Source organism: Musa acuminata, chromosome BXJ1-9, assembly GCF_036884655.1.
Source record: "Musa acuminata AAA Group cultivar baxijiao chromosome BXJ1-9, Cavendish_Baxijiao_AAA, whole genome shotgun sequence".
NCBI lineage: Eukaryota > Viridiplantae > Streptophyta > Magnoliopsida > Zingiberales > Musaceae > Musa > Musa acuminata.
Window position 1 is genome coordinate 2,309,760 of NC_088335.1, and position 22,410 is coordinate 2,332,169.

General features: G+C 39.9%; 4 protein-coding genes across 5 annotated transcripts; all 4 read right to left on the reverse strand.

The window, feature by feature from the left end:
• Positions 1-238: 238 nt before the first annotated feature.
• On the reverse strand, positions 239-3,809 carry LOC135592417 (ras-related protein RABE1c-like). The gene is made up of 9 exons (XM_065081861.1): positions 3,652-3,809; positions 3,362-3,537; positions 1,632-1,704; positions 1,407-1,507; positions 1,232-1,297; positions 1,041-1,138; positions 839-901; positions 612-704; positions 239-543 (listed from the first exon to the last, which is right to left on the reverse strand). The coding sequence occupies exons 2-9, from the start codon at positions 3,432-3,434 to the stop codon at positions 460-462; spliced, it is 651 nt and encodes a 216-aa protein (XP_064937933.1). The 5' UTR covers positions 3,435-3,537; positions 3,652-3,809; the 3' UTR covers positions 239-459.
• Positions 3,810-6,066: 2,257 nt separating this feature from the next.
• On the reverse strand, positions 6,067-11,298 carry LOC103996835 (syntaxin-52). 2 transcript variants are annotated; one of them, XM_009417855.3, is made up of 7 exons: positions 11,139-11,298; positions 9,586-9,818; positions 7,591-7,692; positions 7,264-7,367; positions 7,082-7,182; positions 6,932-6,976; positions 6,067-6,426 (listed from the first exon to the last, which is right to left on the reverse strand). In XM_009417855.3, the coding sequence occupies exons 2-7, from the start codon at positions 9,801-9,803 to the stop codon at positions 6,295-6,297; spliced, it is 702 nt and encodes a 233-aa protein (XP_009416130.2). In that variant the 5' UTR covers positions 9,804-9,818; positions 11,139-11,298; the 3' UTR covers positions 6,067-6,294. The 2 variants fall into 2 exon arrangements, with proteins under 2 accessions (XP_009416130.2, XP_009416129.2); XM_009417854.3 differs by having other exon boundaries at positions 11,134-11,273.
• Positions 11,299-12,272: 974 nt separating this feature from the next.
• LOC103996836 (CASP-like protein 4C1) lies at positions 12,273-13,890 on the reverse strand. Its single transcript, XM_009417856.3, has 3 exons — positions 13,438-13,890; positions 13,224-13,359; positions 12,273-13,132 (listed from the first exon to the last, which is right to left on the reverse strand). Exons 1-3 carry the CDS (start codon positions 13,701-13,703, stop codon positions 12,908-12,910), a joined length of 627 nt encoding a protein of 208 aa, XP_009416131.2. The 5' UTR covers positions 13,704-13,890; the 3' UTR covers positions 12,273-12,907.
• A 3,554-nt stretch (positions 13,891-17,444) lies between these two features.
• Positions 17,445-21,119, reverse strand: LOC135592418 (vacuolar protein sorting-associated protein 2 homolog 1). The gene is made up of 5 exons (XM_065081862.1): positions 20,940-21,119; positions 20,595-20,725; positions 19,601-19,705; positions 17,798-18,058; positions 17,445-17,700 (listed from the first exon to the last, which is right to left on the reverse strand). Exons 1-5 carry the CDS (start codon positions 20,974-20,976, stop codon positions 17,563-17,565), a joined length of 672 nt encoding a protein of 223 aa, XP_064937934.1. The 5' UTR covers positions 20,977-21,119; the 3' UTR covers positions 17,445-17,562.
• Positions 21,120-22,410: the final 1,291 nt, after the last annotated feature.

Consider the following 22,410-nt stretch of genomic DNA (forward strand, 5'->3'; position numbering starts at 1 on the left):
ATAAGTTCATCTTCTCCATTTGTATCAGAGTGACTGTAACTTAAGAGTAGCAAGAGCAGCAGATTCAACAATTTCCACTATAGCAGTAGCGATCAATATAAGATTCCATGTAAAAATGCCATAAGACAGGTTGCCAATCTCAGGGAAAAAACCAGTTCCTAAATCGATTCAATAAGCAGATAAGATGTCTCCTGCCGTAAGATACATGCATAAATGAACAGCAATGGCACTAAACATGTGACAGAAAGATGTAAAGATACTGATTTCGGAAGACCATACATAAAAGAGAAAGAATGACAGAATAGTTCACCAGCCTAAGAACCAATGTAACGAAAATAAATAGAAGAATTAAAATTACAAGTAGTGTCGTCATATCTTCCTTATATTCATAGCACCAGTTACGTATGACAAACATTTTAGTTCCCAACAACATTCTATTCATCACAACCTCACTGGTCACTAAGACCCACAACACGCTGATCTCGGTGCTGCAGTACCCTCAGCAGCTGCCTGGTCTGGTTTGTTAATCTTGATTGTTCGATCCTGCAACCAAACCAACTGATTAAGCTCCATACATAGAATACCAGGTTAGTTCCACAGAGAATCCTTACCTCAGGTTTGGAATCAGTTTCTGCAAGTCTTTGCTTGATATCTCTAGCTATTGAAAAGAAGACCTGTTCCACGTTTAGGTTCGTCTTTGCACTCTGCGACGTGCAAAATACCAGTTACTATAGACCAGCATGAAGGCAAGTGAAAACAAAGGTGAAGCCCAACGGAGAACATCTATCCATCCCCTCAGCCTTCTTAATTTTCGATGACATAACATACTACTACTTACAGTTTCAAAAAACTTGATTCCATATTCATCAGCAAGTGCTTGTCCCTTTGCAGTCGGCACAGCCTGTGAAGCACAGTTTAAGCATCCTCATTGGCAGGGTCTTGAGTGCCTATATGAACTGAAATATACGTGTGTGTGTGTGTGTGTGTGTGTGTGTGTGTGTGTGTGTACCAACCAGCTATGATGAACTATGGTAACATACCCGTTTGCTTTCATCCATGTCGGCCTTGTTACCAACGAGAATCTTGTTAACGTTATCAGAAGCATGCTGTTCAATGTTGCGAATCCAATTCCTTATATCTGTATGTTACGAAAATCATGCACTAAAGGGATCAGAAGTGAAATTATATAGAAACTAAGCTACAAAAAATAAAAGGTGTAAAAGGTGATTACTGTTAAAAGATGACTCATCAGTAACATCATAGACAAGCAAAATACCCATAGCGCCTCTATAGTAAGCTGCAACAGAAGAAAATAAGAGAGGGTTACCACAGAAGCATTTGAAAACCTAATATATGCAAAAGATGCACCCTGCAAAATTCCAACTTCAGAAAAGCAATAAACCCACCAGTTGTTATAGTTCTAAAGCGCTCCTGACCAGCAGTATCCCAAATTTGAAGTTTAATCCGCTTGCCATCCAGCTCAATAGTTCTAATCTTAAAATCAATACTGTGTAAAGACCAGCAGTTTGCAATCAGAACTAGAAAGTTGTGACCATTGGACTACACCAAAACAATCATAAGTTCAAAGGAAAAACGAAATTGAATCTAGCAAGGCTCGAAACATAACCCACCCTATAGTAGTAATGAAACTTGTTGTGAAAGAGCCGTCAGAGAAACGCAAAAGGAGGCAACTCTTCCCAACACCTGCAGGAAAAGGCTCATGACAAAATAATAAAAATCTCATAAAGATCTCAAGAGACAAACTATGTGATCTAAGATTGTTCTGATTTTGACATCAGTCGGTCCAATCAACTTTGTTATATGCAATTAAAAAGTTCACTCTCCCCTTTTCAGATTTCTTATTTAGAAGAGAATCTGAGTCATGCCCTGAACTCCTAACAATGAAACTATAGCTTAGAGGTAGAACTGACAGGGCCCACCTGAGTTTTTACTTATACGTTATGCAACTATCTAATATTATCATCCTTCATGTAGAAGCGCACAAAGTTTATTAGAAGTCTGGGAAGAGGGTTCAAACAACTTCATATGTGAGACAATCGACAGATCACCTGAAGTGACTCAAAACTACTAAGATATTAATCTCAATCTCTTTTTATTGATTATGTTTGTCTAATCCAGATACATGTCTAAGTGCCCAGACAAATACCAAAATATTCAATTAAAAACAAGTTAGCAAAGTTATAGGAAAAGAGAGAGAGAGAGAGAGAGAAGAGTCTGGCAACATTGCATGGCAAGAAGCACACTTGATAGTGGAGTATAATATTTAAAGAAGTTACCACACACAAGGATATAATTATCTTTTTAAGAATAGAAAGATAAACAACAACATGTTCACATAATCTAATGGATACACAAACAACTTAAGGGTTTATAGGAAGGGACAACATAAAAGACTCATCTAGCAAAGACTCTGACCATAATTACTATTATCTTTAGTAAATTGAACATGTACATACCAAATTATAATTTTGAATCCATTCTTGCTCTCAAGTTATGGTATCTATCAAGTCTCACCAATCACATAAGAATTGTAAAATTATAATCTCTATTCTCTAGCATCTTTCTCGAATCTCAAGTATACAAACTTCCATCATGGATCCTAGTTCCTGCATATTGGAGATATCCTGACCAACAAAGAAATAAAAATGGCACTGGAAGCTGTCAACTAAAAGATATGTTCAATCTCATGGGCTTGAAAATCTGATAAGCTCTGATCCATAAGCACAAAAACAAGATATAGATAGCTCAATTTTAGCTGAGGGATTCGATAATACTCCAAACGGGTAGACTAACAAACTGCACAACGGCATACTCCTGGCATGGAACTGTAAACAGATAAACATATCAAGCTTTTCAATCAGGTCAATGTCCACCTAGACAACAAAACCTTGATCTCAAAGCATCCTACCAGAGAAAAAGGAAGAAGGTTTGGATTGTTCTATTAAAAGGAATTTTGGCAGAAATTGAACGCATTGGAATCCAGGACAGAGCATCATTAAATGGTTGACTTCGGACGCCATGCCGTAAGAAACCGGTGCCCCAATCAAAAGTCTAATATCGACCGAGATCTAGCTCCCATATTTTAGTCTAATATCTCAAAATGACTACGGACAAGCGATGCCCTATTGACAGATCCCCTAAAGATCCAGGCTTTCATGCTGATCCATCCCAACCATATCGAACCATCAAGCCACGTATTCCTCAAGTCAGGAATGAAAAGATCCCACCCAAACCGTAAAGGGAAGAAAGACCGAAACTTCAAAATGGACAGCAAATAAAAAAGAAACACAGAAATAATTCACCGTATCCATGGGAATGAGAGGGGAACGGTAACCCTTACCGCTGTCGCCGATCAGGAGAAGCTTGATGAGGTAATCGTAGTCGGCCCGAGCCCTAACAGGTGGAGCAGCCATCGCCAATCACAACGAAACACCCAAAATATAGAGGAAAAACAGACCGATCGAGGGATCGAGAATCCCTAATCCTACGCCACGGCCACAGATCCCCCCTCCCTCCCTGAGGAAAACAGATCAACAAATTCCAACCGCTCCATACAACGATCCAGGAAACCAAATGGACAAAAGGAGAAAAAGAAGAAGAGAGAGAGAGAGAGAGAGCAGAAGCGCTTACGAGATTTCCCGGCGGAAAGAAGAGGACGAAGGCTTTGAGATCTCGGATGTGAAGGTATCGAGAAGAAGAAGACTTGTTTGGGTCGCCGTGCCCGTTGAGAGGGTTTGAAGAGGAGGAAATGATCGAGCGACCACCGCACCGCCTTATTATATATTTAATCTCTTTTTGTTATAATTGTATTTTTTGTATTTTATTATTTATGAGTAAGATTTTATTGTAATTTAGTTTTCCATACAAATATAATTATATTTATATAACTAATTGCTGATAATAAAAATAACAACAAATACGGATAGATAAAAACATTTACTGAGTCTTAGTTTGACTAATTATTATCCGTGAAAAAGAAAATTCATGCAAGCAACATTAAATAATAGAGACTACTGATAGAATTGATGGGGCCCATCGAGTTGCCCAATCCAAAGGCATCTTGGTGATAATAATACTATGACAGATGGGTGTTGACATCATTGCTTGCTGTTCCACACGAGAAGAAACATGTTATCAAACTCCTTAATTTAGTGGCTGCAGGGAGACATCATCAACAGAGAGGATATAAATATCAATTGAGATTTATTCTGCCTTGGAGGATGTAAATGGCTGTGTGTAGTGGAGCCCACCGAGTCCCATCCATCATCGAGTTGGTGGTAGTGGAGCCCACGCGCATGAATGGTTCCGATTCGGCCTTGGAAGTCGAAGCTTCCGACGGGTTGGACGCAGGGTTGACGTGCGGATTGTTTGCAGCAGTAGTCCTCCTCGGTTCCCATCTTTGAACATGGAAACAAACAGCTACGACAGGCTTAATCTACGAGTGATAAGGCTGGACATGGTTGGAGACACAATATTCTATCCCTTCTGATGCTTGATAACATGATTCTACCGATCGTAGTCGACCATACCGCATCAACTTAATTTGGCTGTGGGAAGAGGACAAAGAGCTGAAGCTGAAACAAGCAGTCAGACGAACAACTTGGACATGCATGCTTGTCGGACGACATACTAAGTCACTGAAACTTTCTTCCCTTGATCGATGCTTCTCCAGACCATTATGAGATCAGAGAAGTCGTTTTGGGTGGAGCATCATGTCATCTTCCACGGACTGCTGTTTCATGAATGTGAGGAAGCGCAGTGGCTTGTCGTAGTTCTTCGAGAGCGAGAACTGAGTTCGCCGTGGAACTCAGTTCGAGAGCACAGATGATGGGCTATACAGAACCGGAGCCCAATGGACTACCGACATCAGAACCTCCACTGTTGTTCATCCAAAACTCGATCGGTTGAAGAACAAAACTTGGGTCCGAGTTCTTTAGCAGACAAAGGAAAGAAAAACTTAGGTAGATTCCACAAACGCCTTTTACATAAACAAAGCAGACAAAATTGGAAAGGGAGATAAAGGGGAGTGGGGGGAAGAGATGTGCTCGAGGTATATGCTTAGAAGATCCCCCTACACATGAGTCCACGAAAGCGTCTCCCACAATCCAAAGCTTCCTGCTCCGTTCCAGCGCACCACATCTGTTCAGTATATTAAAGTTCGTTCCCCATCAGCCATGAACACCATCTCTCTCCAAAGCGGCATGGAGGAGTCTCTCTTGGGACTCCTTCCCCAGCAGTGCTCTAATGAGCAGCAGAAGCCGGCGTCGGTGCCAACTACGTGGATGCCGGCGGTGAAGTAACCACCACGGTCGGGTCATGTAGGGCAACTTTGAACCTTTGGCAGTTCTCAAACACTTGGCCGAGATGTTTCCGATGTAAACCGATACCTTTGGAGAGTCATGTAATTTCTTCCTGGTGCATTTTGAGATCAAATATGTACGGTGTCAACTCTCTCTCTCTCTCTCTCTCTCTCTTGTGTTTCGTCTTGGCCTCTGCTGTTGAGTGGTAGCCTCGACTGAGCTACAAGCCAAGGCCGGGCTTGGCAACGCCATGGCGAGGTATGGAAGCAGTCGTGTGACGCTCACCAAGTTTTCTCTTAGTTTGCGCAGCTGTACTCGCCATGCTTTGATATATCTTAATACATAGGTGCTGTTATTGGGTGTCTTATTGGTGGCTTCACCATTACAATATATTACCGTATAGCACTGTGCTTGGTTTGGTGGCCTTTCAAGCGAAACGGGTGCCTGGAGTTGATGACTATGTTTCCAGGCAGCGCCCACGGAAGAGTCCGGCGTTCGAGCAGTGGGGCAGGAAGCTGCAGCGCACTGATCGATTCATACTATTAGCTGTAGCATTCGAGCATTAAACCAGCAGAGTGAGCCAACAATGGACTCTGCTCCTCACGACACTACAGCTGAGCCATACCTGCTGCACTCTGCATTACGAGCCAGAGATTTATCGGTGCTTACTTCATGCATTACTTCGCTGTTTCCCTCTGCATTGCTAATTGACCTAATCTTTGGAGTTTAGCAACTTGATCAGGCATTAAGTCAACAGCAAATATTTCAAGGCGATCTGTTGTTCATCATACAAATCCAATCATTGTGCTTGGACACAAGATATCACATACAAAAGGCTTAAGACACTTCTGACGTATCTCAAATTCAAAGATATTGACCAAATGAAAGCTCAGCAGTTTAGGCACACAAGCCTAGCTTTCGCTGAAGAGGTAACAAATACAGAGATACACATTGTTTTATACTTGCGCTTCGCCTACAAGTACTTGATGAGAAGCCAAGCTACAATGACCAGAATCACAATTGCTACCACGGACAGGAGCAGGCACATGCATGAACAACCACCCTTTGTGCGCTTGTTAAGGATTGCCAGCCTCTTTTGCACTCGCTGCATTAAGTCAACACACTCAATCAACCTCTGGCTAATAAGTAATAGTGCTCAGTATTTATCGTGATCTCCTAGGTCAAAAACGTAACTTAAGTTTCTTCCACCAAATATAAAAGAAAAGCTCTGAGTGGTAAAATAAAATCTGTCTTGAACAGTATTCAAACAGCGTATAACCTTGACAAAGCGTAAGTGCCAAAAACTCGAGAAATATACAAACATCCATCTCCACGATGGTCACTGTTCACAAAGGTCGGTTTTATATTCTGCTCACCTGAACATTTGATCGACAACACTGTATATATATCTGTGTATATACATTGGCCGGCTACCATAGTTTTGTGCATCAGTAATGTGAAGTTTCATTTGAACGGGAAAAACAGATACAAAAGAAAAAGCAATAATTAAAACTTCTAACAGGTCCTGTTTTAGGGTGTGTCAGTGGCAACATCAGAATACTTACTATAGGGTTGATACAAGCCAATGAAGTGAAAGAATAACATTTTACCTGTAGCCGTGAGTCGGTTACATCAACATGTTCGTCCAGATCATCCTGCATCAGGCCAAACAATTTGAGTTAACAATGGCTGCTGAAATCCTAAAAAAGATTTTGACATTAGAAAGAATAAGCCTATTTCTGGGTCATGATGTTACATACAATTAATCTTGTATGAAGATCCAATTCTTCATTGACTGCTAACGCAATATGTTTTGTGCTTAAAACTGTCTCCTCCAACTTTTCAAGGCCCTCATCTTGCTCTGTAGAACCATATAAATAGATAATGTGTTGAACAGAAAACAAATTATTGAAGACAGAAAAGAAAATTTATAAGGGCATACCTCTCATAACCTGCCTCTGTAAAGCAACGATACCTTGATTATCCAACCCAGAAGTTCTGCTCATCACATCAGCTGACTTTATACCATCTCCAAATAAGTCCTCCCTATATTTAGCAAAGTAGGTAACTTGATGACTGCCTATTGAGAAACAATATAACAGAGGCCAACAATATGCCTTGCATGCAAAAGCTCTATGATTCCCAGCAGGGAGACTAGAATGGCTTTCACTTCCACAACATGCTAGAACATTATAGTGAAACAAGAGTGTAAAGAAGTAGCATTACAAAGAACTCCACAGTAAATGTAGTTTACTATGTGAAGCCAGACCTGTTACTGAAGTTTGACATGTTCAACGTAGAAGCCATCTGATTTGCTTTAGATTTCATGTTTGCTAGAATTTCTTGGCGCTTATGTAAGTCCTTATCCTTTCTGCATTAAGAAGGAAGTTAATATATGAGAAAACAGTATGCTTCTCATGTTCTGAATGTAGAAAAAAGTTCTGAAGCAAATTGAACAAAATTTACAATATCATAATCGTGAGTACTCAGTCTATACATGAAAATTAACCGTAACCTTATGCTAGCTAACACAAAATGGTGGTAGAGGAAAAAAAAAAGTACTTGTGTCGTAAGAAATTTGAGTAAATTTATATCAGCAGTATATGGAGAATACAAAGAAGCCCGTTGCGATGAGGAACTACGAACTTTACAGCTAAGTCTACAAACTTTTCGATGGTGCTCTAAAATAATAATCGTAATAATTAAACCACCACCAAAATTCATAGCTTCCTATGGCTAACAATATATGGCTTTCATGGGTAAAGTTGATCAGAAGTGTTTGTTGATGTAGACAGATGAATTGTGCGATCATGATCCAACTTCGGATCAGAGAGTTGTCAGCTAAGAACCCCAACGATTTTGGAAGTCAAGCTTAATTGATCAGAGCTGGCCTTCTTCAGCAATGACTTAATTAAAATTCTCTGAGACTTGAATGGAGTTAATTTAATTTTGTCCAAGTTTCAGCATTTCAGCTTTTGTCTACTTTGGCAGCTTCTTTGGTGGATAAAGCAAGAATAGTGGAATCCTAAGTTCATTAGAATTGATCCTACTGAAGAGCTACTAGGAGGGGAATCTTTCTTTTAGCGAATGATAATATACGGTAGTCTTTCTGCTACCAGAAATACAGTATTAACAGGACATAGACCTCTCATCTCTTTGATTTTTCTTCTGCATCTGACTTAACCCTTTATCTCTATTAGATCCCTCTTCCCTTTTCCTTCTTTCCCTTATCACTTATCTTCTTCTCTCATAGCAGTAACACAAAAGCATTCTCTCCTCTCAGCCAAATATTCTGAACAGCGTTAATCTGTTGCCAATAACCCCACTTATGTGTCCTCAATAGTTGGAACAAATGAAGACTCAAAATGATTCAATCCTAGAACTGCTAATGTGGACTTCAACTAAAACTAAGATAGAGCTAATTAGGAACTGAACTGCATGAAAAGATGTAGCTGTTCATCAAAGAGCTTTCCCTTTCATGATAATAACTCTTTTGAATGAAAGATGTGCTGAAGTTTTTGTAGATTGTGACAGTGCCATGATTAATGCTTCCAGTATTCTCTCCTCTCAGCCTAATCTTCTGAACAGCGTTAATCTGTGGCCAACAACCCCACTTATGTGTCCTCAATAGTTGGAACAAATGAAAACTCAAAATGATTCAATCCTAGAACTGCTAATGTGGACTTCAACTAAAACTAAGATAGAGCTAATTAGGAACTGAACTGCATGAAAAGATGTAGCTGTTCATCAAAGAGCTTTCCCTTTCATGATAATAACTCTTTTGAATGAAAGATGTGCTGAAGTTTTTGTAGATTGTGACAGTGCCATGATTAATGCTTCCAGTATTCTCTCCTCTCAGCCTAATCTTCTGAACAGCGTTAATCTGTGGCCAACAACCCCACTTATGTGTCCTCAATAGTTGGAACAAATGAAGACTCAAAATGATTCAATCCTAGAACTGCTAATGTGGACTTCAACTAAAACTAAGATAGAGCTAATAAGGAACTGAACCGCATGAAAAGATGAAGCTGTCTCTTCAAAGAGCTTGCCCTTTCATGATAATAACTCTTTTGAATGAAAGATATGCTGAAGTTTTTGTAGATTGTGACAGTGCCATGATTAATGCTTCCAATCTACTAAACAAACACTTGCCTGATGCAACTAGAAAAAAGGGAGCAAAGCAGCTGTAATTACAAGCAAAAAACAAAAGCAAAAGTATTCCTTAGGAGAATAGTGAGAACTTGTAGGAATAGGAAACACATACATTGGCTGCATACTAGGAAGCTTTGAAAGGAGAGACTCCAAGCTGTCCAGTCTGGTCCGAAGAATTGTTATCTTCCTCCTCATCGCAGTTAAGTGGCGTTGTGTATCGGGGCCTGATGGAGGCAAAGAGCCCCTTTCAGACATCATGGCACTAATATCCTCAGATAGCTTTGAAGCTTCATTGAACTCCCTCATCCATTGATCTAAAGAAGATGCCATTGGTTTTGACAGAATCTACAAACACAATCTCCACAGTGAGGATCCAAGATATCTAATCTCATGATATTACAATGAGAAATTGTTATGACGAAGCCCCAAAAACAAACAGATGATGCCGATGAAATTAGGAACTTAATCTATCGGAAAAATGACAACATTAAGACCAACAACAAGTCATAATGCCCCAAGTATCCAAAATCAACTATGTCAATCTTTTTTCCATCATTCAAATATATGTAAAGCAATATCTCCATTTAAATTAAGAATATTCAAATATATTTTCCTTGTTCCTAATATAAATCTGCCTCTCCTCACACCACAAAATCTTAATTAAAGCACCTTGTGTAACCAAAACATCTATAGGTCTCCTTGGAACATTTATAAGAGCCACAGATGGCTTCAACTTATTTGAATCATGTGAATGATTCAAAGAGACCTTCCTGGACACAAGGACTGGCAATAGTAATGTTGGATATCTATCCTATTAGTTCAGGATTCTCGGCAATGACCTCATCATGATAAAAAACATCAGGGAAGATCGATCAAGCTGACTAACATTGAACATCCACATACAAGGAAGAATCACAACTCTTACGCGGTAATGGCTAATAAGCAATAGTTAGACTGAGAGGACAGAATATGTCACGCCCAAACAACACTCAGATCCGTCACCCTAGAGAAGATCAGACTCTCAATCGGACGAGGATCGAGACCTCTGTCTGGGAACAGACTTGATGCCTTTGGGGTTGTCCGTATCTACTCCGATTCAAGCAGCTCCCAACTGAAAATATATCCATTTCCAATAAAATATAACATTGTTAACTCAGACCAGCTAAAGAACGTGATCCTTTTTCCATCACATTTACGATTTTCCCAAGTGTTACTCTCCCATCGCCATGAATTTCCAGAAAACATACAATCGAAGCTCAATTCTCCGAACCTAATAATCATCATTCGCAACCCTAATACCCATTTCTCTTATGAATCGACCCCCCTCCGTCGATCTCGACCGAAGCAAATCGAATGTGCCAGAAAACGAAAAAAGGGTGATATTGTCACTGAAGGAATTGGGCGAAACCCCAGCCACACCGCACCACATCAACAATCACTAATTCCAATCATAAATCCTAAATTTGGACTTGAACACATCCGATGCCCCGAAAAAGAGGATGAAATTATTGTTATCATTAAAGGAATAACGACAATCACAAATCCAATCATAATTACTCAACGAAGAATTAAACTAAAAAGAACCTCGATAATCCCTCGAAAACACGAACTTGGGTAAAGAAACGAAGAGGAGAAGCAATCAAAAGATGAGATTAAGGACCTTACTGCTCGAAGGACACGATCGAGGATGGCTGCTCTTCTCGCTTTAGTTCCCCCTTTCCTCGATACCAAATAAAGCTTCTGCGCCGCGTTGGGAAGTCGCAATTGGAAGGGGTCTACGTTGTCGTCCCAATCTATTTCCTCCGCCGACGACAAAAGAAATGTGCCAAATAAGCAGCAGATTCCGACTACCGAACTTACTCGGATAACATGGCTTAATTAAACCGTTTAATTAACGTCAAGACCACGGGGACATTTTGGGAGTCCCGTCAGAATTCAATCGGGTTGGATCTTTTGTTTTTTGTCAGATCCGACCCATTTGGTTGGTTGGAATTGGGTCACAACCTTAGCCTGTGTGAGAGAAGACCGGATAAGACCGTACTTGGGAGACGAAGCTCAAACTCAAGTCGATCTGACACTCGTCTTCACGGCCCAAGCATTCGTGTGGATAACCTTACGCATTCGAGGTTGGATCGAGTCGTGTTGACATCTCGATCCAGAAATCAAGTCACTCGTCGTTCACATCTTTTTAGGGACACTGATACAGATGGAAAATTCTTTTTTGTCTTATGAAAATTTTCCTAAATACAAATATCGTTGTCTTTAGATGGCATAACCATAGAGTCGCATCTTTCCTAGTTTGACAATACCAACATAACCATACATTGAATCTTCGGGTATCTCCTCCAACCATTTATCGATGGGAATCTCATGAATCTCCACACTATTATTCTATGAGTGTTCTTATCTTTTGTTTGTCAAAATGGTAAATTATGGATGTTTCACTTTTAAAGGATAATTAACTAAGAAAAGTAATTTATAATTAGTCGACGATCAAGAGAAGTAAGATTAATCAAGATAATTAATCTGAACGTATCGGAACAAAGATTTGATCTGAACGCCAAACCCCACTTGGTTACGAGAAGAGAGATCAGCAGGAATCAATGAAACCAAACGGACGAATCGACGATCAATTCCGCAAAGGTCAGATGAATCAGAGACTTTCGACTTTCCAGATCAAGTTGTGGCCGAAAGGGAGTAATAATCGAGATAATAACTTTCTCATATAATTGGCTTCATGCATTATCTCTGCTATTACTCGTATAGATGAACAATGGAGATAAAAAAAACACAAGATCGTCTTGAATGAGGTTCCAGCGGCTATTAACGAGATAAAATAAAGCGACCACATCTGAGATGGTACAATGTCGTCTCTGCCGTGCAATCAATGGATCTGCCTCAACATTAATTATGTCCGTAACCATGACTTCACCCGTAAGACCGCTAGTGCGGTCTTACGCTCGAGAGCACAGCCCTTTTGTGTCTCGGCCGAAGAATAAAGGAGGGGAAGCCGAGCGAGAGAAGGGAGGCGAGGCAACACAACAGTAAATGAGAAGAATCTGTTCCTTGTGTCGGCCACGCCACTGATAGATAATATCGGCCAGGGAGAGGGGGCAAGGAATCATATACCATTGTCATACCATCCATCTCGCCTCGCGTTGTTCGCGCAAGACCGTCCTTCTCTGTCTGCCAGTGGCTGCTGCCGGTGTGGGACGCCGCCTGACTCAAGGGTGCATTTATTACACAGCGAAATCCTACGTCTCCACGTGCGAGGAGGGTCCATCGGACGGTGACGGTGTGTCTTGATGCAAAACACATGTAGCTATTTCACCAAAGGTTTTTACAAGCTCACGGGGCTTTAGGATTCGCGCTTCGAGGCATCGACGGTGGCCGCGCAGCGGGGAGGCGACGAGCGGACGAACCGAGCCCCGCCGTCACTGGAGGGGGAAGCGGGAGCCGGTGAGGACGAACGAGGCGACGCGGAAACCGGAAACGAGGGCGGAAAGGGCGAGAAACGCGAAGCCCGCGAAGCCCAGGGCCACCGATATGTACGCCTGCACGCAGAAGGAGGCGGCCGGCTTGTCCGCGGTACACCCGCTTAGCCCCCGCGCAGCCGTCGCCCCCGCCACCCCCGCCGAGAGCGCCAGGTACGCGAACAGCTGCGACGAGTGGTCCGACACCCATCAATAATATAGATCGGAAGAGAGAGAGAGAGAGAGATGAAGAATTTGGAGGAGCGGAGAACGGAACCTGGTCGTGGGCGAAGTCGAACCAGAGTTGCATGGGCTCCGGGAGGAGGGTGGCGCCGTGGAGGATCTCCCGGATGGAAGCGCACATCTCGAGGAGCGAATAGACGGCCACGATGGCGTTCGCCGCAAACATGACTCTGCCGGAAGTATGATCAGGGGAAGAGAACAGAGATGTTAACGAGAAAAGGGGAGGATGAACGAGATCCACAAGTTACCGGAAGGAGTCGACGCTCAGCCAGGAATAAGGGGATGAGGCGGAGCGGGAGGAGTTTGCGGCGGTGAAGACGGCAGCGGAGAGGGAAAAGCAGAAGGCGGCGAGGCGGAGGAGGAGGATGAGCAGGTTGAGGCGGCGGATCTTCTGCTCGGAGACGGTGGAGCGGAAGGAAGGGTAGTTGTGGTTGTGGTGGTGGAGCGGCGTAGGGGCAGCGGGCGAGGGGAGGCGTGGATGGGCGGCATCGCCGTTGCGAAGTGGAGACGGCATCGTCGTGGCGAACAAAGACTCGTAGTAGTAGTAGGGGTAGAGGGAGTGGATGGTGATGATGACGACGATATCCAAACAACTCCGGTCATTGGAAAAGTGGGCTCAGTGTTTGTAAATTTGACCATTTTATATATTTCCAACCAACGGTTCAATTAACACACCTTTTCCTCGTTTACCTGTCAGTCAACGAAGGTTTAATCGGAGGTAACCAAACCTAGAGGGGAAGCTTCTGCGGCGCAATGGCCGCCTCAAACTCCCCCGTGAGTGCCCGATCCGGCAACCCCACCGACGAAATACAAGGTTTTTATTTCTCGAGGTGCCTCACTAGTTATTTTGATGCATCTTGTTTGTGTAGTAGTAGCAAAGGATGCTTATCCATGGACTGCCCCTTCTACCACCAGAACAGTAGAAACGCCAAAAGAAAGATATCATTCGGTCACTCTCGAGTCTACCGGAGAGCTGGTTGAAGCATCCTTCGTCTCGTTGCATTTACTCACTGTACAGGTGATGTTTGACAAGGCACCTGAGCTCTTCCGTACGGTTCTGTCAAGTATCTACCGCATCGGCCGCAGCCGTTCAGGAGGTGTATTTTTAAAATTTTCTTTTTCATATTTCCCATATAGCATCCTCAATTTATAAGATTTATAATATGTAAGTTACATTTTATAGACTGGTCTAATCTCACAGGTATAAATTTACAGTATTAATTATAGTATTTTTTTTATCTCCATCAAAATACTATGAGTTTCAAAAATACTGTAAATGAACTAAAAAATAATAGAAAATACCTCATATAACTTTTAAATAGGTATTCTTATTAGTTTAGGAATAAAAATAATCAAATAAAATTTTTATATCAATTATAATATTTTTGAATATGTTATACTGTTTTCCATAACATCGAGTTTATAAAAAAATATTAATCCATAGGATGTAATCGAATATTATTTCAATTATCTTATAAGAGATATTTAAATAATTATGATAATAAAGATGTCCTTTGAGAAATAATAAAAGGAGATTACTATTTAAATTTTTTTACTATTCATACTCTCTTAAAAATTAATAAAATAATATATTTTTATTTACAATCTCCTTAATTTGGATTTAATCTTTTTTTTCTTTTGTTCCCTTCTCCATAGCTTTTGCGATCGTCGCTACAGACACTCCCTAATGTTTTTTTGTCGTCAATCGTCACCCCTTAGCACACACCCAAAAGCTTCTTCCCATCGATCATCGCCTCTCAACCCATGCTCCTTGTCACTTCACTCCAAACAATATTGACAACAAGATCCCAAATTCAAACAATGTGACCGTCAAATGCCCTCGGGTCTTATCATCTCGTCCAAGGAGAACTTGATAATGAAAACAATACAGTTATAACCTGTCAAAGTTACGTATTGAGGTAGAGGAGGAAGAATAAGAAAAGACGAAGAGAAAGAAAATTAGGTGAGAAATTTTTTTAATATATATATATATATAATTATAAAATATGATTATAAATAGTAAAGAGAACTAGTAAAAAGTAAGCTCCAATATATATTTAAAAAAAGATTCGGAATTAGGCCTTAACCAAAAGAGAACCAGTAAGGTTATCTCCACGGATTTCAAATTGATGCAGACTTCCAACGCTCATCTCGATTCCCCATGACTACGGAAATGTCAATTCCCCTTGTCAAGGGGATCTTCTAAACTCCCTCGTGTGACAGCAACAACCTGGGATTTACACCGCGCGGAGGTCACGGGGTGAGAATGCCTCGTGACCTCTGACACTACTCTTCTTACAGACACCGACAGGGCCATGGAAATCGCAATAACCAATGGCCGTAGGCCTGACACGGAACATGTTTTAGTACGAAGCAAAATAAAGAGCAGTAAATTTGAGTTGTACCAAGTAAACCACCGACCTACGTCATCTAATGTTAATAATAAATAACACATAAGATATCAGATAATATCTAATTACTACGTATATGCTATCTCGGTTTGAACCATGTTTAAGCAGCACTATGAATGATGAAGCAAACCAACAAACAGATGGTCTGCATCAATTAAAGATGTTATCGGTACTATGCAGAAAAAACAACCATGCTTAAGCAGCACTATAAATGATGAGGCAAACCAACAAACAGATGGTCTGCATCAATCAGAGATGCTATCGATACTATGCATCAAAAACACTAATCGTCCTTCAATGTCCAGTCCCAAGTTCTAATCAATGACGCACAAATGTAAAGTTATCAAGCCCCGTGCGAAAAGTCGCATGAGATCCTAACCCATCGCTACCAACGATGGCGATAAACCCGTCCGATCACGAACAGAATTCGTCAAAAGAATCCATCATATCAGAAAGGTAATAAAAGAGGAAAGAAGCATGACTAATCGACTCAGGGGGGGGGGGGGGGGGGGGGGGGATCACTCACTACAACGTGTCAGGCGATCATCGAATGGTCACGCTCCACTGGATAACGCACCGGATTCTTCAAAATATCTAATCCAAGAAACACCAAAGCAAACCCTCATTCGAGAACCTAGGCATGAGCAATCTACATGGGGAGGAATCCGATCCATACCTTTAAGCTGCTTCTGGAGCAGAAGGCTCGATGCCGCCATTCGACGAGATACGCGCAAAAAAGAGTCTCATCCACTGATCCTGCAATGCCGTGGAAGAGACGCGAAGGGAGGAGGGAGAGAGGGGTTTAAAGAACGACGAGGGGGGCTACTTATATGCCGATGAAGGAGACGGGAGAGGTTGGAGGCTAATTACATATTAGCTTGTCGAACTTTGGATCCTACTAACATGGATGTTCGTATTTAAAAAAATTATATTACAAATTTTATAATTTTAAAATAAAATAAATAATCATATTTATCATAATGTTATTAGTTATATTGATGAAAAATACAACACATGACGTCACGTGTTGGATCAACATGAAAATGATGATTAAAAGAAAATAACAATATCGGGATGCCCTACCACCTAATTAGTTTGTCTCTTGCTTAAGGCATCGATCCAAGTTTCAATATTGAACCAACCATATGTGTCGAGTGCATAAAAGATGACAACGTAGGCATCATGAATATTGAAAGTGGCACAATGAGGATCGAGAATGGGATGCTATGGTGAGAGACGATAACGCCTGTGAAGAGGGGTTATGCTCTCGTAAACTTTGAGTATCCCAACGACAATCACTTTCGCTACACTATGAGCCAAGCGAGACGATGATCATGCCCTGAGCATCCTAACAACGTAGCAAGAGACGAACTAGATAGCAAAACATCCTGATAATATTGAAATTCTCTTTGCTCATCATTTTGATATCGATCTAACACCTACCTTATGTGACGAATTATATTTTTAGTCAATATAATTGATGTTGTTATAACAAATAAAACTAATTATTTCACTTTCAGAATTATAAAGGTAGCTACGCTCTACTTTCGTTAGGTAAAGATAGCCACGCTCTACTTTCGTTATAAACAAATATAAACGCGGCGGTTGTTGCGCACATCGGTCCGGGCAACGGAGCTTCAGAACGTGTCGGATCCACCTGTCCCGGCCAACCCATCAAACTGGAAAAAGAGCGTGTCCCGTCCCCATTGGCTGAAATTGTGCGAACCACATGCGCAAGGCTACAAACTGACGTTACTAATAGCAACCTACGTTTACCTATTCAACAACAACTTGCAGAGAAGCGCATGATCATTTGGAAGCACGAGAAAAAGCAAGGGAAAGACTTCCGAACCGCAATAGACTTTATAAGGTGTACCATAAGTCAACCAGACAGCAAGGCGATTATAGTGGAGCAATTTCACAGTACCACTACAACTCTATACACAGTCTCGTCATATGGACTTACATTTTTCTCAAGTTGTCTAATCTTGCTTGTAAGTCGTTATCAATTCCACCATCTTCACTTCCAGCTGCTTCAGCTTGGGCAACCTTCTTGGATGCCTCGGCTTTAGCCACTGCAGTTGACGGTGCCTTTACAAGCTGTAAGCAAATGAGGGACCAGTTGCTTTACGCAAAAACAACAGGAGTGCCGATAATTTTGAAGGAAATGCACGATAAAGGTATCATTTAGATTCACCTCTGAATTAATGTCGATTCCAATTTCATCAAGGACTTGGTTCACAAGTTCTTCAGTTTCTTCCTCTTCCTCGTCTCCTTCCAAAGCATCATCTATGGCATCTCCCATAACCTCGCTGACCATTTCCATTTTCTCATTTTGCCGCTCAAACTCTTGCATTATCTTCTGTAATGCAGGGAGGTTCATCTGCCTGTTCATCTGTCCCATAGCCTTTGTAACACCTTTCATAGCTTCTCCCATTGCTTGTGTTGATTTCAGTGTCTGCAGAAATCATCAAATATTGGTTTTGATGTCAATCAGTTAATTAACTGAATGGAATGACTTGGTTCATAACTAAGTCCATCCTCAACTCTAGGCTGAAGCTTTTGCGTAACCTATACATATAATCGACTTCAAATGGATATGAAGCTTCATTTTCCATGCTGCAAAACTTCAGATTTCTTACCTACTATCAACATGTTTCATTTGAATTTTATGTTTATTTAGGCAAACTCAAGCAAATTTAACAAGGGTTTAAAAGATCGAACCATAATAGGGATTATATAATTTTCGGTCATAACTTTCTCCTCATTGCGTTTTTCCAGACAGTCTTTATACCTAACTTCAAAAGTAAAGAACTTATGCCCCCACCATCTTCTTTTTAACGTCAATCAATATCCAGCTCTTCTATCTAAATTCTACAGACCTAATAATACCTCCCGCTCTCAGCTACAACCATAGTTATACAACCAAACCAGGATCACGTCAAACTTTGGTTCACTAATCCATTGGTCAGATGGATATATTACAAATATTGTTTTCTTTTTCTTTTTCTGTTTCTTTAATCTGCTTATTTGTTCGTTCTTCTCCTTCACTGTCCTTCTATAATCGTCTTTTCTCCCTCCTTGCATTCTCTTCACCTTACTATGCTCCTCTTCTTCTTTTCAATGATTCTCTTCTCCTCCACTCTCTTTTCCTTTTTTTTTCTTTTAATCTTTTGCTCTTCTTCTGTGCGTTCTTGTCTTCCTCGTGCTTTCTTTCTCCACTCGTTGATAAAATCAATGGTTGTGCCAAAGTGGGCAGGATGGCAGGGCGTCTGTGATCACACGGGTCAAATGGGGACAAATGGGGACAAAGATGGAAGAGATCGCAAGGAATTTCTTTTTCTTTAATTTCTTATGTTGCTATTACTTAATCACACACAATTATTATTAAACTAAATTTAGATACCAATGATATCACCTTCCTTCATGTATTTGGAAAAAAAAGGCAAGTTCCAATGATTCATAACAGAACTGGTTGGGTACAATCCGGTGTCACGACATACAATCCAGACCTGGTGTTATGACATACCTTCTCCTTGCTGCTTTCTTCTCTTCTAGCCCTTATGTGATTTACCTCCTAATCAATTTTCCTGAAATTGTTCGACCCCCAATATGTCCACTTTCTTTCTCATGATCTGCAGACTAGACTGATGCTAAAACTACTTTTCGCATTTTCTGACATCCTATATTTTCAAACCAAAAACACCAAGAAAGAGTTCATGCCTGAAGCAACTCAGCATTTATCCCTTATTTTATTCATGTTAGCCATTTTCTTTTATACAATCTGTGCCTAAAGAGGCTAACAACAAAAATAAATGTAATGACTACAACATGGTTAATAACAAGGATAAGTATGCCTACTGCAATCTCATGGATGAGAGCAAACAACAGTAGTATCATTTCAAATGGAGATGATTCTTGCAATGTACTCATCAGTAGAAGTAACAATTGTTTAGATGAATGGTTAGTAAGCGAAAAATGTAAAAAGATAATGTTTTACCTGAATTCTCAGAGATACACCTTGGAGTTGCGACTTGAGTGCATAAAATTTTGTAATCTGGTGTCTTGTTCGAATGAGATCCTTAGCCATGACCTTCACTGCTGCCTGTAACAAGTAATAGCCAGCAAGAATAGACAACTCATACAACAAAGAATCTGCAGCACAAATCACACACGATGTGATAATAAACAATTTAAAAAATCATGCATAAAGAAGCGTTCTAATAAAATCCATAAAAAATGCCAAATTGGACTGATATGGAACAAAAAATAGTAAAAATAATAATAATCAGAATTCTAGAACGAAGATGTTAAAAAAGAACTAGAGACAACATGACTAAGAATATAGAAAGTGTGTATTACAAAGGCACCATGGTTCTTTTTGTCCCTTTTTCTACGAATTGGGGTGTTTGATCAATATCAAACGAAATGGTATGTAGCCTATACTCAGAATGGCAATGCCATTTTTTGACCACATCTTCTATGTATGTGAAACATATAATATCCAATACAGCTATAGCTAGATCCATGAAGATCAAGAAGGAGTGCTCAGCTGCCTGGTGAAGGAAATGAATTTGAGCTAGTAACATTTCCAGAAGAAAGACCACTTATATATATAATCCTGGTTTCCATTATACCATCTCAACATGCCTAGCATAGACCATCAGGTACCGAAAAAAGGGTTCAGCTCATACCCCAGTATCAAATCACCTAACTCTCACAAGCATGGTAAAATTCTGCTAGTTTCCTCTCTGTTTCTTTCAGCTTCTAACTCCTTCCATCTTTTCTCTCCTAAGCATATTTGACACTTTCATTCTAGTTCTTAGCACTCGGCTATTGAATCAATATCATTAGTATCTTGTGACAATACCTACATGGGAAAACATGATAATAGCTTAAGCTAGCACAACATGGAAGACAGAATACTCTTGTGGAGGTGGGCGTTCATGATCGGATCTATACAAGATCAATCATTTGCGGTAAAGAATGTATACCATCTGGCCCTGCTTAGCAGTTTTCTTGATCTCCGCAATAAGCTTCTTCTCCTGTGTTTGCAGCCCTTGCCTCTCCCTTTCGATTTCCCTAATTGATTTATCCAGCATTCTCTTGTTCTCCCTCAGCAGCTCTGCAGCCAAAAACAGCCACCATAAAGCTTCCGACCCATCGCAACTTTCCTTTCCAGAAACCAAAGAATGATACCACCCGAATAGGGTTCTCTTATTTAATGCAAAAGCAAACGAAAGATTGGAAACTTAATACTAACAATAATCGATCAAATCGCAAAGCGCATCGACCGATAACTTTGATCTTGAAATAGGTGGGGAAGAGATCGAGGGTACCTGCCGGGGTTTTCCGCTTCCCGAAGATGAAACTCATCGTGATAGATCAAGCGATCACGAACCTATTCCGCGCTTTCTCTCACAATTGTCGATCAAATTGGCGCTCGAATTACGGCAAAGAGGAAGAAAGCTTTGATTGCCACCCCCTATCGCGACTCGATCTCGATTCCGGTGGAGGGTTTGACGATTCGAGGGCTAAACCCTTTTGGTAATTCTTCTTCTCCAAAAAGCTACCTTTACCTCTTATCGAATGGGCTTATTAAGCAGCAGAAAGGCCCAAAACGTGAGTGGGTGTGGCAGTCGGGAGGGTCTCGTGTCACCGAATCTTTTGAGATCACCAAATATATTTCACTCGAGCGTCCATCTGAACCGCCCGCTTGCTGTGATATATTTGATCTCGTCCATCGCCATAATTTGAAGGCAACAAATGCTTTTATGGATAATGTATCAAATAAAGAATCTCATAATCACTTTTTATAATATGATGATTTATACCTTTTTTTTTTTTCCATAAATACTAATTTTTCCTCACAAAAATTTTTAAATAAATTTTAAATAATATATTCTCTCTTTCCTTTTTTTTTCTCCGTCTCTCGTAACTTCGCCTCATTTTCACAAAAATATTACTTTTATAAAAAAATAATTTAATATAAATTAAAAAATATATAATATTCCTTGATAGGATCAGTAGTAATTATTAAAAATTTTCTGATAATTTGACCGAAATTAACTCTGTTACACTAAAAAATAAACTAAATACACTCATTCACAAAACATATTAAAAAAAATCTAAATTCTGGTAATAAATTATCATAGAACCTTCTAGAAATAAAAAATATATGACTAATGATGTTAGAATTATGTCTAATAGATTGATGAAAGTTTAAGATTATTTGATTAAATTTGATTATATTACACTTGATATTGAACTAAAAAATTAAAATTTTAATAAATAATTATCCTAAAATATTATAACAATGGGAAAACATTTCTAATGATGTTGGAATCATGTTCTAATAGACTGATGAAAATTTGAAATTGTTTGATTGAAGTTAAGCCTATTAAACTTCAAATAAAATAAAATATAAGCATTCATAAAATCTATCAAAAAAATTAAAATTTAATAATTAATGATAATAAATCCTTTTAAAATTGAAATGTTTTGATTGAAATTGATATTGTTATATAAAAAATAAACTAAACAGTCTCAAATCTATCCCCAAAAATATATAATTTAATAATTAATTATTTTTAATATATAAAAATATATTTTATATATAAGAATTAGACGAAGAATGATGACGAAGAGACAAAGCTAGACGAAGGAGAAGAACAAGAAGGACGATGTGAAAATAACTTATTCACGGGGACATCCTCTTATTAAAGAAAACGAATAATATAGATCTTTTCTGGATAAATTAATCTACTTTTGTTAGTGGAGTGAATACCTCCCACACTAACTAATAAGAGG